The 16,370-nt window shown below is 55.3% G+C and overlaps 1 protein-coding gene across 2 annotated transcripts in view; it reads left to right on the forward strand.

The window, feature by feature from the left end:
- LOC112240915 (sushi, nidogen and EGF-like domain-containing protein 1) overlaps positions 1-16,370 on the forward strand; it is a 112,173-nt gene that overhangs the window by 43,797 nt on the left and 52,006 nt on the right. For both annotated transcript variants that reach the window (XM_042322595.1, XM_042322594.1), the window contains exons 5-7: positions 1,951-2,076; positions 5,498-5,611; positions 14,111-14,224. In XM_042322595.1, the coding sequence (XP_042178529.1) occupies positions 1,951-2,076; positions 5,498-5,611; positions 14,111-14,224 (354 nt within the window). The remainder of the gene's footprint in view (positions 1-1,950; positions 2,077-5,497; positions 5,612-14,110; positions 14,225-16,370) is intronic.

Here is a 16,370-nt window from a genome sequence, read left to right on the forward strand (position 1 = left end):
GACTTGGCCATTCTAACACCTGGATATGTTTATTTTTGAACCATTCCATTGTAGATTTTGCTTTATGTTTTGGATCATTGTCTTGTTGGAAGACAAATCTCCATCCCAGTCTCAGGTCTTTTGCAGACTCCATCAGGTTTTCTTCCAGAATGGTCCTGTATTTGGCTCCATCCATCTTCCCATCAATTTTAACCATCTTCCCTGTCCCTGCTGAAGAAAAGCAGGCCCAAACCATGATGCTGCCACCACCATGTTTGACAGTGGGGATGATGTGTTCAGGGTGATCAGCTGTGTTGCTTTTACGCCAAACATAACGTTTTGCATTGTTGCCAAAAAGTTCAATTTTGGTTTCATCTGACCAGAGCACCTTCTTCCACATGTTTGGTGTGTCTCCCAGGTGGCTTGTGGCAAACTTTAAATGACACTTTTTATGGATATCTTTAAGAAATGGCTTTCTTCTTGCCACTCTTCCATAAAGGCCAGATTTCTGCAATATACGACTGATTGTTGTCCTATGGACAGAGTCTCCCACCTCAGCTGTAGATCTCTGCAGTTCATCCAGAGTGATCATGGGCCTCTTGGCTGCATCTCTGATCAGTCTTCTCCTTGTATGAGCTGAAAGTTTAGAGGGACGGCCAGGTCTTGGTAGATTTGCAGTGGTCTGATACTCCTTCCATTTCAATATTATCGCTTGCACAGTGCTCCTTGGGATGTTTAAAGCTTGGGAAATCTTTTTGTATCCAAATCCGGCTTTAAACTTCTTCACAACAGTATCTCGGACCTGCCTGGTGTGTTCCTTGTTCTTCATGATGCTCTCTGCGCTTTTAACGGACCTCTGAGACTATCACAGTGCAGGTGCATTTATACGGAGACTTGATTACACACAGGTCATCATCATCATTAGTCATTTAGGTCAACATTGGATCATTCAGAGATCCTCACTGAACTTCTGGAGAGAGTTTGCTGCACTGAAAGTAAAGGGGCTGAATAATTTTGCACGCCCAATTTTTCAGTTTTTGATTTGTTAAAAAAGTTTGAAATATCCAATAAATGTCGTTCCACTTCATGATTGTGTCCCACTTGTTGTTTATTCTTCACAAAAAAATATAGTTTTATATCTTTATGTTTGAAGCCTGAAATGTGGCAAAAGGTCGCAAAGTTCAAGGGGGCCGAATACTTTCGCAAGGCACTGTAACTGTTCTGTCTCTCCTCACTAACTAACTAACTGTTCTGTCTCTCCTCACTAACTAACTGTTCTGTCTCTCCTCACTAACTAACTGTTCTGTCTCTCCTCACTAACTAACTAACTGTTCTGTCTCTCCTCACTAACTAACTAACTGTTCTGTCTCTCCTCACTAACTAATTGTTCTGTCTCTCCTCACTAACTAATTGTTCTGTCTCTCCTCACTAACTAACTGTTCTCTCTTCTAACTAACTAACTGTTCTGTCTCTCTTCACTAACTAACTGTTTAATATCTCCTTACTAACAGACTAACTGTTCTGTCTCTCTTCACTAACTAACTGTTCTCTCTTCTAACTAACTAACTAACTGTTCTCTCTTCTAACTAACTAACTGTTCTCTCTTCTAACTAACTAACTGTTCTGTCTCTCCTCCCTAACTAACTGTTCTGTCTCTCCTCACTAACTAACTGTTCTGTCTCTCCTCACTAACTAACTGTTTTGTCTCTCCTCACTAACTAACTGTTCTGTCTCTCCTCACTAACTAACTGTTTAATATCTCCTCACTAACTAACTGTTCTGTCTCTCCTCACTAACTAACTGTTTTGTCTCTCCTCACTAACTAACTTTTCTGTCTCTCCTCCTCACTAACTGTTCTGTCTCTCCTCACCAACTACCCGTTCTGTCTCTCCTCACTAACTAACTATTCTGTCTCTCCTCACTAACTACCCGTTCTGCCTCTCCTCCTCACTAACTAACTCTCGTCCACAGCGTCTGTGTGTCCACACCTTCGACCCTGTCTGAATGGAGGTCTCTGTATTGATGACTGCATCACCGGCAACCCTTCTTTCTCCTGCTCCTGTCTGGCTGGGTTCACCGGAAGGTGGTGCCAGATAGGTCAGTCGGTGAACTTTAACCTTTGAACCCAATCACCCCTTGCTTGACCCCAGTCACCCAACTGCTCCGCTCTACTGCATTACATGTCCTCCTTGTTCAGAAACAACCCTTATTCCCTCTCCCCCTCTAGACAACCTGTGGGCATCTGAGAGCATTTGATTGGTTGAATTTAAGCCATATTGCTTGCACCTGTCCATTCTTCTCAGATCTGGTGTTTTAGGGGATAGTATACAATCTCGTGGATAGGAGCTAGGGGTTAGTATACGATCTCGTGGATAGGAGCTAGGGGTTAGTATACGATCTCGTGGATAGGAGCTAGGGGTTAGTATACGATCTTGTGGATAGGAGCTAGGGGTTAGTATACGATCTTGTGGATAGGAGCTAGGGGTTAGTATACGATCTTGTGGATAGGAGCTAGGGGTTAGTATACGATCTCGTGGGTAGGAGCTAGGGGTTAGTATACGATCTCATGGATAGGAACTAGGTGGTTGTTTCTGGACAGGGCTCCAAGCCCCTCCTCCTCTCTCCTCTAACCCGGGGTGAAGGGGATGGGTACTAGGGGTTGTTTCTGGACAGGGCTCCACGCCCCTCCTCCTCTCTCCTCTAACCCGGGGTGAAGGGGATGGGTACTAGGGGTTGTTTCTGGACAGGGCTCCACGCCCCTCCTCCTCTCTCCTCTAACCCGGGGTGAAGGGGATGGGTACTAGGGGTTGTTTCTGGACAGGGCTCCACGCCCCCTCCTCTCTCCTCTAACCCGGGGTGAAGGGGATGGGTACTAGGGGTTGTTTCTGGACAGGGCTCCACGCCCCTCCTCCTCTCTCCTCTTATCCGGGGTGAAGGGGATGGGTACTAGGTGGTTGTTTCTGGACAGGGCTCCACGCCCCTCCACCTCTCTCCTCTTATCCGGGGTGAAGGGGATGGGTACTAGGTGGTTGTTTTTGGACAGGGCTCCACGCCCCTCCTCCTCTCTCCTCTAACCCGGGGTGAAGGGGATGGGTACTAGGTGGTTGTTTCTGGACAGGGCTCCACGCCCCCCCTCCTCTCTCCTCTTATCCGGGGTGAAGGGGATGGGTACAAGGGGTTGTTTCTGGACAGGGCTCCACGCCCCTCCTCCTCTCTCCTCTAACCCGGGGTGAAGGGGATGGGTACTAGGTGGTTGTTTCTGGACAGGGCTCCACGCCCCCCCTCCTCTCTCCTCTTATCCAGGGTGAAGGGGATGGGTACGAGGGGTTGTTTCTGGACAGGGCTCCACGCCCCTCCTCCTCTCTCCTCTAACCCGGGGTGATTGGAATGGGTACTAGGGGTTGATTTGGGATTTGGGTCCTACTCCATTCTCGGCCAGGAGAGACAGTCACCTTGTCAAAGCTGCGTTCCGCCTGACCTTCCAACTGGTTAATATTTTTCATTTTGGGACATGTGCTTGTAATAGCATACGAGGGCACTGCCAGGTCTCTCTGCTCCTCCTACCAGGTCTCTCTACTCCTCCTGCCAGGTCTCTCTACTCCTCCTGCCAGGTCTCTCTACTCCTCCTGCCAGGTCTCTCTACTCCTCCTGCCAGGTCTCTCTACTCCTCCTACCAGGTCTCTCTACTCCTCCTACCAGGTCTCTCTACTCCTCCTACCAGGTCTCTCTACTCCTCCTGCCAGGTCTCTCTACTCCTCCTGCCAGGTCTCTCTGCACTCCTCCTACCAGGTCTCTCTGCAACGCTCCTCCTACCAGGTCTCTCTACTCCTCCTGCCAGGTCTCTCTACTCCTCCTGCCAGGTCTCTCTACTCCTCCTACCAGGTCTCTCTGCAAGGCTCCTCCTCCTGCCACAATGGTCTCTCTGCACTCCTCCTGCCAGGTCTCTCTACTCTCTCCTCCTCCTGCCAGGTCTCTCTGCAACACTCCTCCTACCAGGTCTCTCTACTCCTCCTGCCAGGTCTCTCTACTCCTCCTACCAGGTCTCTCTGCAACACTCCTCCTGCCAGGTCTCTCTGCAACACTCCTCCTGCCAGGTCTCCTGCTGCAACACTCCTCCTGCCAGGTCTCTCCTCCTGCCACACTCCTCCTGCCAGGTCTCTCTGCAACGCTCCTCCTACCAGGTCTCTCTGCAACACTCCTCCTACCAGGTCTCTCTACTCCTCCTGCCAGGTCTCTCTCCTGCCACTCTCTACTCCTCCTACCAGGTCTCTCTGCAACACTCCTCCTGCCAGGTCTCTCTGCAACCAGGTCTCCTCCTGCCAGGTCTCTCTGCAACGCTCCTCCTGCCAGGTCTCTCTGCAACGCCCTCCTACCAGGTCTCTCTGCAACTCCTCCTGCCAGGTCTCTCTGCAACACTCCTCCTGCCAGGTCTCTCTGCAACACTCCTCCTGCCAGGTCTCTCTGCAACACTCCTCCTACCAGGTCTCTCTGCACTCCTCCTGCCAGGTCTCTCTGCAACACTCCCTCCTCTCCAGGTCTCTCTGCAACGCTCCTCCTACCAGGTCTCTCTGCAACTCCTCCTGCCAGGTCTCTCTGCTCCTCCTGCCAGGTCTCTCTGCAACACTCCTCCTGCCAGGTCTCTCTGCAACACTCCTCCTGCCAGGTCTCTGCCAGGTCTCTCTGCAACACTCCTCCTGCCAGGTCTCTCTGCAACACTCCTCCTGCCAGGTCTCTCTGCAACACTCCTCCTGCCAGGTCTCTCTGCAACACTCCTCCTGCCAGGTCTCTCTGCAACACTCCTCCTGCCAGGTCTCTCTGCAACACTCCTCCTGCCAGGTCTCTCTGCAACACTCCTCCTGCCAGGTCTCTCTGCAGGTCTCTCTGCAACACTCCTCCTGCCAGGTCTCTCTGCAACACTCCTCCTGCCAGGTCTCTCTGCCAGGTCTCTCTGCAACACTCCTCCTGCCAGGTCTCTCTGCAACACTCCTCCTCCAGGTCTCTCTACTCCTCTCTCTACTCCTCCTACCAGGTCTCTCTGCTCCTCCTACCAGGTCTCTCTGCTCCTCCTACCAGGTCTCTCTGCTCCTCCTACCAGGTCTCTCTGCTCCTCCTACCAGGTCTCTCTACTCTCCTACCAGGTCTCTCTGCTCCTCCTACCAGGTCTCTCTGCTCCTCCTACCAGGTCTTTCTGCTCCTCCTACCAGGTCTTTCTGCTCCTCCTACCAGGTCTCTCTACTCCTCCTACCAGGTCTCTCTACTCCTCCTACCAGGTCTCTCTGCTCCTCCTACCAGGTCTAAATCAGCCTTGTTTTTTCAGCCTTGTATGTGTTGACTGGAGATTCCAGTGACTCTATCTGCCCTCATGACTCTCTCTCTCACTTTCTCTCTGTATGTTTCTTTGTGTGTGTGTGTGTGTGTGTGTGTGTGTGTGTGTGTGTGTGTGTGTGTGTGTGTGTGTGTGTGTGTGTGTGTGTGTGTGTGTGTGTGTGTGTGTGTGTGTGTGTGTGTGTGTGTGTAGATGTAGAGGAGTGTTCGTCCTACCCCTGTCAGAACGGAGGTACCTGCTCAGACCAGGTTAACGGGTTCACCTGCCAGTGTCCACCTGGGTTTAGAGGGACAGTCTGCCAAACAGGTACAGTACCCACTCTACCTTCACCCACTCTAACCACCATCTAACCATCTAACCACCATCTAACCACCTCTAACCATCTAACCACCTCTAACCATCTAACCTTCTCTAACCACCTCTAACGACCTCTAACCATCTAACCACCTCTAACCACCTCTAAACATCTAACCACCTCTAACCACCTCTAACCATCTAACCACCTCTAACCATCCATAACCACCTCTAACCACCTCTAACCATCTAACCACCTCTAACCACCTCTAACCATCTAACCACCTCTAACCAACAAATCACCTCTAACCATCTAACCATCTAACCACATCTAACCATCTAACCACCATCTAACCACCATCTAACCACCTCTAACCATCTAACCACCTCTAACCATCAAACTACCTCTAACCATCTAACCACCTCTAACCACCTCTAACCACCCACCTCTAACCATCTAACCACCTCTAACCATCTAACCACCTCTAACCACCTCTAACCACCTCTAACCACCTCTAACCATCTAACCACCTCTAACCATCTAACCACCTCTAACCACCTCTAACCATCTAACCACCTCTAACCACCTAACCACCTCTAACCACCTCTAACCACCTCTAACCATCTAACCACCTCTAACCACCTAACCACTTCTAACCACCTCTAACCATCTAACCACCTCTAACCACCTCTAACCACCTAACCACCTCTAACCATCTAACCACCTCTAACCACCTAACCACTAACCACCTCTAACCACCTAACCACCTCTAACCACCTCTAACCACCTCTAACCACCTAACCCCCTCTAACCATCTAACCACCTCTAACCATCTAACCACCTCTAACCATCTAACCACCTCTAACCATCTAACCACCATCTAACCATCTCTAACCATCTAACCACCATCTAACCACCTCTAACCATCTAACGACCTCTAGCCACCTAACCACCTCTAACCACCTCTAACCACCTAACCCCCTCTAACCACCTCTAACCACCTCTAACCACCTAACCCTCTCTAACCAGCTAACCACCTCTAACCACCTAACCACCTCTAACCACCTAACCACTTCTAACCACCTCTAACCACCTCTAACCATCTAACCACCTCTAACCATTCTAACCACCTCTAACCACCTCTAACCACTAACCACTTCTAACCATCAAACTACCTCTAACCATCTAACCACCATCTAACCATCTAACCTTCTCCTAAACACCTCTAACCACCTCTAACCATCTAACCACCTCTAACGACCTATCCACATCTAACCACCTCTAACCACCTAACCACCTCTAACCACCTCTAACCACCTAACCACCTCTAACCATCTAACCATCTAACCACCTCTAACGACCTATCCACATCTAACCACCTCTTTTCTGAACTCTCTACTTCTCCCTCCTACTTGCTTGATTTTTACGCAATACAACATCATCTATCCCAATACAACACCATCTATCCCAATACAACACCATCTATCCCAATACAACACCATCTATCCCAATACAACATCATCTATCCCAATACAACACCATCTATCCCAATACAACACCATCTATCCCAATACAACACCATCTATCCCAATACAACACCATCTATCCCAATACAACACCATCTATCCCAATACAACACCATCTATCCCAATACAAACCATCTATCCCAATACAACACCATCTATCCCAATACAACACCATCTATCCCAATACAACACCATCTATCCCAATACAACACCATCTATCCCAATACAACACCATCTATCCCAATACAACACCATCTATCCCAATACAACACCATCTATCCCAATACAACACCATCTATACCATACTCCTGTTCTGCATCTCATACTTTCTTGGCAAATTATATGTTAATCTGATAATGCACAAACCAAAATGATTTACTTTATCTATTCTATTACTTTGAGCCTGAATTTCAGCTCCTTTACAGCTGTGTCCAACTCCTCTTTCCTCTCTCTCCACTGTCCCCCTCTCCTCTCTTCTCCCCTCTCCCCCCAGTTCTCCCTCTCTTCTCCCCTCTGTCCCTGTCCCCCTCCCCTCCGCCGTCTCTCCTGTCTCCCTGTCCCCCTCCCTCCGCTTCCTTTCTCCTGTCTCCCTGTCCCCCAGTTCTCCCTCTCTTCTCCCCTCTCCTCCAGTTCTCCCTCTCTTCTCCCCTCTCCCTCCAGTTCTCCCTCTCTTCTCCCCTCTCCCCCCTTCTCCCTCTCTTCTCCCCTCTCCTCCAGTTCTCCCTCTCTTCTCCCCTCTCCTCCAGTTCTCCCTCTCTTCTCCCCTCTCCCTCCAGTTCTCCCTCTCTTCTCCCCTCTCCCTCCAGTTCTCCCTCTCTTCTCCCCTCTCCTCCAGCGCTCCCTCTCTTCTCCACTCTCCCTCCAGTTCTCCCTCTCTTCTCCCCTCTCCTCCGGGTCTCCCTCTCTTCTCACCTCTCCCTCAGTTCTCCCTCTCTTCTCCCCTCTCCTCCAGTTCTCCCTCTCTTCTCCCCTCTCCTCCAGTTCTCCCTCTCTTCTCCCCTCCTCCAGTTCCAGTTCTCCCTCTCTTCTCCCCTCTCCCTCCAGTTCTCCCTCTCTTCTCCCCTCCCTCCAGTTCTCCCTCTCTTCTCCCCTCCCTCTCCTCCAGTTCTCCCTCTCTTCTCCCCTCTCCCTCCAGTTCTCCCTCTCTTCCCCCTCTCCTCCAGTCCCCTCTTCTCCCCTCCCCTCCCTCCAGTTCTCCCTCTCTTCTCCCCTCTCCTCCAGTTCTCCCTCTCTTCTCCCCTCTCCTCCAGTTCTCCCTCTCTTCTCCCCTCTCCTCCAGTTCTCCCTCTCTTCTCCCCTCTCCCCAGTTCCAGTTCTCCCTCCTCTTCCCTCTCTCCCCTCTCCTCCAGTTCTCCCTCTCTTCTCCCCTCTCCTCCAGTTCTCCCTCTTCTCCCCTCTCCCCCATCTCCCTCCATTTCTCCCTCTCTTCTCCCCCTCTCCTCCAGTTCTCCCTCTCTTCTCCCCTCTCCTCCAGTTCTCCCTCTCTTCTCCCCTCTCCCCCCAGTTCTCCCTCTCTTCTCCCCTCTCCCCCAGTTCTCCCTCTCTTCTCCCCTCTCCCTCCAGTTCTCCATCTCTTCTCCCCTCTCCTCCAGTTCTCCCTCTCTTCTCCCCTCTCCTCCCCTCTCTCCCTCTCTTCTCCCCTCTTTCCCTCCAGTTCTCCCTCTCTTCTCCCTCTCCCTCCAGTTCTCCCTCTCTTCTCTCCCTCTCCCCCAGTTCTCCCTCTCTTCTCTTCTCCCCTCTCCTCCAGTTCTCCCTCTCTTCTCCCCTCTCTCCTCTCTTCTCCCCTTCTCCAGTTCTCCCTCTCTTCTCCCCTCTCCCTCCAGTTCTCCCTCTCTTCTCCCCTCTCCCCCAGTTCTCCCTCTCTTCTCCTCTCCTCCAGTTCTCCCTCTCTTCTCCCCTCTCCTCCAGTTCTCCCTCTCTTCTCCCCTCTCCTCCAGTTCTCCCTCTCTTCTCCCCTCTCCCTCCAGTTCTCCCTCTCTTCTCCCCTCCCTCCAGTTATCCCTCTCTTCTCCCCTCTCCTCCAGTTCTCCCTCTCTTCTCCCCTCTCCTCCAGTTCTCCCTCTCTTCTCCCCCCTCCAGTTCTCCCTCTCTTCTCCCCTCTCCTCCAGTTCTCCCTCTCTTCTCCCCTCTCCTCCAGTTCTCCCTCTCTTCTCCCCTCTCCCTCCAGTTCTCCCTCTCTTCTCCCCTCTCCCTCCAGTTCTCCCTCTCTTCTCCCCTCTCCCTCCAGTTCTCCCTCTCTTCTCCCCTCTCCTCCAGTTCTCCCTCTCTTCTCCCCTCTCCCTCCAGTTCTCCCTCTCTTCTCCCCTCTCCCTCCAGTTCTCCCTCTCTTCTCCCCTCTCCTCCAGTTCTCCCTCTCTTCTCCCCTCTCCTCCAGTTCTCCCTCTCTTCTCCCCTCTCCTCCAGTTCTCCCTCTCTTCTCCCCTCTCCCTCCAGTTCTCCCTCTCTTCTCCCCTCTCCTCCAGTTCTCCCTCTCTTCTCCCCTCTCCTCCAGTTCTCCCTCTCTTCTCCCCTCTCCCTCCAGTTCTCCCTCTCTTCTCCCCTCTCCTCCAGTTCTCCCTCTCTTCTCCCCTCTCCCTCCAGTTCTCCCTCTCTTCTCCCCTCTCCTCCAGTTCTCCCTCTCTTCTCCCCTCTCCTCCAGTTCTCCCTCTCTTCTCCCCTCTCCCTCCAGTTCTCCCTCTCTTCTCCCCTCCAGTTCTCCTCTCTCAGTTCTCCCTCTCTTCTCCCCTCTCCTCCAGTTCTCCCTCTCTTCTCCCCTCTCCTCCAGTTCTCCCTCTCTTCTCCCCTCTCCCTCCAGTTCTCCCTCTCTTCTCCCCTCTCCTCCAGTTCTCTCCCTCCCCTCTCCTCTCCCTCTCTTCTCCCCTCTCCTCCAGTTCTCCCTCTCTTCTCCCCTCTCCTCCAGTTCTCCCTCTCTTCTCCCCTCTCCTCCAGTTCTCCCTCTCTTCTCCCCTCTCCCTCCAGTTCTCCCTCTCTTCTCCCCTCTCCCTCCAGTTCTCCCTCTCTTCTCCCCTCTCCCTCCAGTTCTCCCTCTCTTCTCCCCTCTCCTCCAGTTCTCCCTCTCTTCTCCCCTCTCCTCCAGTTCTCCCTCCCCTCTCTTCTCCCCTCTCCCCCTCTCAGTTCTCCCTCTCTTCTCCCCTCTCCTCCAGTTCTCCCTCTCTTCTCCCCTCTCCTCCAGTTCTCCCTCTCTTCTCCCCTCTCCCTCCAGTTCTCCCTCTCTTCTCCCCTCTCCCTCCAGTTCTCCCTCTCTTCTCCCCTCTCCCTCCAGTTCTCCCTCTCTTCTCCCCTCTCCCTCCAGTTCTCCCTCTCTTCTCCCCTCTCCCTCCAGTTCTCCCTCTCTTCTCCCCTCTCCTCCAGTTCTCCCTCTCTTCTCCCCTCTCCCTCCAGTTCTCCCTCCAGTTCTCCCTCTCTTCTCCCCTCTCCCTCCAGTTCTCCTTCTCTCTTCTCCCCTCTCCCTCCAGTTCTCCCTCTCTTCTCCCCTCTCCCTCCAGTTCTCCCTCTCTTCTCCCCTCTCCTCCAGTTCTCCCTCTCTTCTCCCCTCTCCCTCCAGTTCTCCCTCTCTTCTCCCCTCTCCCTCCAGTTCTCCCTCTCTTCTCCCCTCTCCTCCAGTTCTCCCTCTCTTCTCCCCTCTCCTCCAGTTCTCCCTCTCTTCTCCCCTCTCCTCCAGTTCTCCCTCTCTTCTCCCCTCTCCTCCAGTTCTCCCTCTCTTCTCCCCTCTCCTCCAGTTCTCCCTCTCTCCCCTCTCCTCCAGTTCTCCCTCTCTCCCCCCTCCAGTTCTCCCTCTCTTCTCCCCTCTCCCTCCAGTTCTCCCTCTCTTCTCCCCTCTCCTCCAGTTCTCCCTCTCTTCTCCCCTCTCCTCCAGTTCTCCCTCTCTTCTCCCCTCTCCCTCCAGTTCTCCCTCTCTTCTCCCCTCTCCCTCCAGTTCTCCCTCTCTTCTCCCCTCTCCTCCAGTTCTCCCTCTCTTCTCCCCTCTCCCTCCAGTTCTCCCTCTCTTCTCCCCTCTCCCTCCAGTTCTCCCTCTCTTCTCCCTCTCCTCCTCCAGTTCTCCCTCTCTTCTCCCCTCTCCCTCCAGTTCTCCCTCTCTTCTCCCCTCTCCCTCCAGTTCTCCCTCTCTTCTCCCCTCTCCCTCCAGTTCTCCCTCTCTTCTCCCCTCTCCTCCAGTTCTCCCTCTCTTCTCCCCTCTCCTCCAGTTCTCCCTCTCTTCTCCCCTCTCCCTCCAGTTCTCCCTCTCTTCTCCCCTCTCCTCCAGTTCTCCCTCTCTTCTCCCCTCTCCTCCAGTTCTCCCTCTCTTCTCCCCTCTCCCTCCAGTTCTCCCTCTCTTCTCCCCTCTCCTCCAGTTCTCCCTCTCTTCTCCCCTCTCCTCCAGTTCTCCCTCTCTTCTCCCCTCTCCCTCCAGTTCTCCCTCTCTTCTCCCCTCTCCCTCCAGTTCTCCCTCTCTTCTCCCCTCTCCTCCAGTTCTCCCTCTCTTCTCCCCTCTCCCTCCAGTTCTCCCTCTCTTCTCCCCTCTCCCCAGTTCTCCCTCTCTTCTCCCCTCTCCCCCAGTTCTCCCTCTCTTCTCCCCTCTCCCTCCAGTTCTCCCTCTCTTCTCCCCTCTCCCTCCAGTTCTCCCTCTCTTCTCCCCTCTCCCTCCAGTTCTCCCTCTCTTCTCCCCTCTCCCTCCAGTTCTCCCTCTCTTCTCCCCTCTCCCTCCAGTTCTCCCTCTCTTCTCCCCTCTCCCTCCAGTTCTCCCTCTCTTCTCCCCTCTCCCTCCAGTTCTCCCTCTCTTCTCCCCTCTCCCTCCAGTTCTCCCTCTCTTCTCCCCTCTCCCTCCAGTTCTCCCTCTCTTCTCCCCTCTCTCCCTCCAGTTCTCCCTCTCTTCTCCCCTCTCCCCCAGTTCTCCCTCTCTTCTCCCCTCTCCCTCCAGTTCTCCCTCTCTTCTCCCCTCTCCCTCCAGTTCTCCCTCTCTTCTCCCCTCTCCCTCCAGTTCTCCCTCTCTTCTCCCCTCTCCCTCCAGTTCTCCCTCTCTTCTCCCCTCTCCCTCCAGTTCTCCCTCTCTTCTCCCCTCTCCCCCAGTTCTCCCTCTCTTCTCCCCTCTCCTCCAGTTCTCCCTCTCTTCTCCCCTCTCCCTCCAGTTCTCCCTCTCTTCTCCCCTCTCCCTCCAGTTCTCCCTCTCTTCTCCCTCTCCCCCAGTTCTCCCTCTCTTCTCCCCTCTCCCTCCAGTTCTCCCTCTCTTCTCCCCTCTCCTCCAGTTCTCCCTCTCTTCTCTTCTCCCTCTCCCTCCAGTTCTCCCTCTCTTCTCCCCTCTCCCTCCAGTTCTCCCTCTCTTCTCCCCTCTCCCTCCAGTTCTCCCTCTCTTCTCCCCTCTCCCTCCAGTTCTCCCTCTCTTCTCCCCTCTCCCTCCAGTTCTCCCTCTCTTCTCCCCTCTCCCTCCAGTTCTCCCTCTCTTCTCCCCTCTCCTCCAGTTCTCCCTCTCTTCTCCCCTCTCCCTCCAGTTCTCCCTCTCTTCTCCCCTCTCCCTCCAGTTCTCCCTCTCTTCTCCCCTCTCCCTCCAGTTCTCCCTCTCTTCTCCCCTCTCCCTCCAGTTCTCCCTCTCTTCTCCCCTCTCCCTCCAGTTCTCCCTCTCTTCTCCCCTCTCCTCCAGTTCTCCCTCTCTTCTCCCCTCTCCCTCCAGTTCTCCCTCTCTTCTCCCCTCTCCCCCCAGTTCTCCCTCTCTTCTCCCCTCTCCCTCCAGTTCTCCCTCTCTTCTCCCCTCTCCCTCCAGTTCTCCCTCTCTTCTCCCCTCTCCCTCCAGTTCTCCCTCTCTTCTCCCCTCTCTCCTCCAGTTCTCCCTCTCTTCTCCCCTCTCCTCCAGTTCTCCCTCTCTTCTCCCCTCTCCTCCAGTTCTCCCTCTCTTCTCCCCTCTCCTCCAGTTCTCCCTCTCTTCTCCCCTCTCCCCCAGTTCTCCCTCTCTTCTCCCCTCTCCCTTCTCCCTCTCTTCTCCCCTCCATCCCTGTTCTCCTCCCTCTTCCCCCTCTCCCCCAGTTTCCTCTCTCTTCTCCCTCTCCCCCAGTTCTCCCTCTCTTCTCCCCTCTCCCTGTCCCCCCTCCCCTCCCTCTCTGCTGCTCCTCCCTGTCCCCCTCCCCCTCCCTCTTCTCTGCTCTTCCCCCTCCCCCCCCTCTCTTCTCCCCTCTCTCTGCTCCTCCCTGACCCCCCCTCCCTCCATCTCTCTGCTCCCCTGACCCCCTCCCCTCCCTCCTCTGCTCCTCCTTGACTCCCCTCCCCTCCCTCCAGTTCTCCTCTCTTCTGCTCCTCCCCTCCCTCCCTCTCTGCTGTCTCCATGACCCTCCCTCCCTCTCTCTGCTCCTCCCCTCCCCTCCCTCCCTCTGTTGTCTCCCCTGACCCCGCTCCCCCAGTCCTCTCTCTGCTCCTCCCTGACCCCCCTCCCCTCCTCCTCTCTCTCTGCTCTCCCTGACCCCCCCTCCCCTCCCTCTCTCTGCTCCTCCCTGACCCCCTCCAGCCCCCTCTCCCTCTCTCTGCTCCTCCCTGACCCCCCTCCCCTCCCTCTCTCTGCTCCTCCCTGACCCCCTCCCCCTCCCTCTCTCTGCTCCTCCCTGACCCCCCACCCCTCCCTCTCTCTGCTCCTCCCCTGACCCCCCCCTCCCCTCCCTCTCTCTGCTCCTCCCTGACCCCCCCCTCCCCTCCCCTCTCTCTGCTCCTCCCTGTCCCCCTCCCCTCTCTCTCTGCTGTCTCCCTGACCCCCTCCTCTCTCCCTCTGCTCCTCCCTGACCCCCTCCCCCTCCCTCTCTGCTCCTTCCTGACACCCCTCCCTTCCCTGCCTGCTGACTTGCTGCCTCTTCTCATTCCTGTGGAGACATATCTTCTCTAATAACTTTCACAGCCAGCAGCACATATTTTCAGGGTGAGGGGAGAGGCGTGGCGGATATATTAATCAGCTGAGTAAATATCCTGTGTGTGTGTGTGTTTCTGTGTGTGTGTGTGTGTGTGTGTGTGTGTGTGTGATTCTGCCTGCAGACATCAACGAGTGTAAAGACAGACCCTGCCTCAACGGAGCGCTGTGTGTGCCAGGTGTCGACAGCTTCACCTGTGTGTGTGAGAGTGGCTACTCTGGGACTCTGTGTGAGACAGGTGAGTTAACAGGGGTCCTGGGAGGGGGTCATGTGTAGGGGATGGTGAGTCAACAGGGGTCCTGGGAGGGGGGTCAGGTGTAGGGATGGTGAGTCAACAGAGGTCCTGAGAGGGGGTAACGTGTAGGGGGGGATGGTGAGTCAACAGGGGTCCTGGGAGGGGTCAGGTGTAGGGGATGGTGAGTCAACAGGGGTCCTGGAAGGGGGGGTCATGTGTAGGGGATGGTGAGTCAACAGAGGTCCTGGGAGGGGGTCAGGTTTAGGGGATGGTGAGTCAACAGGGGTCCTGGGAGGGGGTCAGGTTTAGGGGATGGTGAGTCAACAGAGGTCCTGGGAGGGGGTCAGGTTTGGGGATGGTGAGTCAACAGGGGTCCTGGGAGGGGGTGTCAGGTGCCTCAGGGGCATGGTGAGTCAACAGAGGTCCTGAGAGGGGGGGCTACTCTGGGAACTGTGTGAGGGGATGGTGAGTCAACAGGGGTCCTGGGAGGGGGTCAGGTGTAGGGGATGGTGAGTCAACAGGGGTCCTGGAAGGGGGGGTCATGTGTAGGGGATGGTGAGTCAACAGAGGTCCTGGGAGGGGGGTCAGGTTTAGGGGATGGTGAGTCAACAGGGGTCCTGGGAGGGGGTCAGGTTTAGGGGATGGTGAGTCAACAGAGGTCCTGGGAGGGGGGTCAGGTTTAGGGATGGTGAGTCAACAGGGGTCCTGGGAGGGGGGGTCAGGTGTAAGGGATGGTGAGTCAACAGAGGTCCTGGGAGGGGGTCAGGTAAGGGGATGGTGAGTCAACAGAGGTCCTGGGATCGGGGGTAACGTGCAGGGGATGGTGAGTCAACAGGGGTCCTGGGAGGGTGAGTCAACAGGGGTCCTGGGAGGGGGTAACGTGTAGGGGATGGTGAGTCAACAGGGGTCCTGGGAGGGGGGGAATAACGTGTAGGGGATGGTGAGTCAACAGGGGTCCTGGGAGGGGTCAGGTGTAGGGGATGGTGAGTCAACAGGGGTCCTGGGAGTGGGGGGTCAGGTGTAGGGGATGGTGAGTCAACAGAGGTCCTGGGAGGGGGTCCGGTTTAGGGGATGGTGAGACAACAGGGGTCCTGGGAGGGGGTCAGGTTTAAGGGATGGTGAGACAACAGGGGTCCTGGGAGGGGGGTCAGGTGTAGGGGATGGTGAGTCAACAGAGGTCCTGGGAGGGGGTCCGGTTTAGGGGATGGTGAGACAACAGGGGTCCTGGGAGGGGGTCAGGTTTAAGGGATGGTGAGTCAACAGGGGTCCTGGGAGTGGGGGGTCAGGTGTAGGGGATGGTGAGTCAACAGAGGTCCTGGGAGGGGGTCAGGTTTAGGGGATGGTGAGTCAACAGGGGTCCTGGGAGGGGTCAGGTTTAGGGGATGGTGAGTCAACAGAGGTCCTGGGAGGGGGTCAGGTGTAGGGGATGGTGAGTCAACAGGGGTCCTGGGAGGGGGTGTCAGGTGTAGGGGATGGTGAGTCAACAGAGGTCCTGAGAGGGGGGTAACGTGTAGGGGATGGTGAGTCAACAGGGGTCCTGGGAGGGGGTCAGGTGTAGGGGATGGTGAGTCAACAGGGGTCCTGGAAGGGGGGTCATGTGTAGGGGATGGTGAGTCAACAGAGGTCCTGGGAGGGGTCAGGTTTAGGGGATGGTGAGTCAACAGGGGTCCTGGGAGGGGGTCAGGTTTAGGGGATGGTGAGTCAACAGAGGTCCTGGGAGGGGGGGTCAGGTTTAGGGGATGGTGAGTCAACAGGGGTCCTGGGAGGGGTCAGGTGTAGGGGATGGTGAGTCAACAGAGGTCCTGGGAGGGGTCAGGTTTAAGGGATGGTGAGTCAACAGAGGTCCTGGGATCGGGGGGGTAAGGTGCAGGGGATGGTGAGTCAACAGGGGTCCTGGGAGGGTGGGGATGGTGAGACAACAGGGGGTCAGGGTCAGGGGATGGTGAGTCAACAGGGGTCCTGGGAGGGGGGTCTGGTGTAGGGAATGGTGAGTCAACAGGGGTCCTGGGAGGGGGATTTAGGGGATGGTGAGTCAACAGGGGTCCTGGGAGGGGGTCAGGTTTAGGGGATGGTGAGTCAACACGGGTCCTGGGAGTGGGGGTCAGGTGTAGGGGATGGTGAGTCAACAGAGGTCCTGGGAGGGGTCCGG

Source organism: Oncorhynchus tshawytscha, linkage group LG05 (assembly GCF_018296145.1).
Source record: "Oncorhynchus tshawytscha isolate Ot180627B linkage group LG05, Otsh_v2.0, whole genome shotgun sequence".
Taxonomy (NCBI): Eukaryota; Metazoa; Chordata; class Actinopteri; order Salmoniformes; family Salmonidae; genus Oncorhynchus; species Oncorhynchus tshawytscha.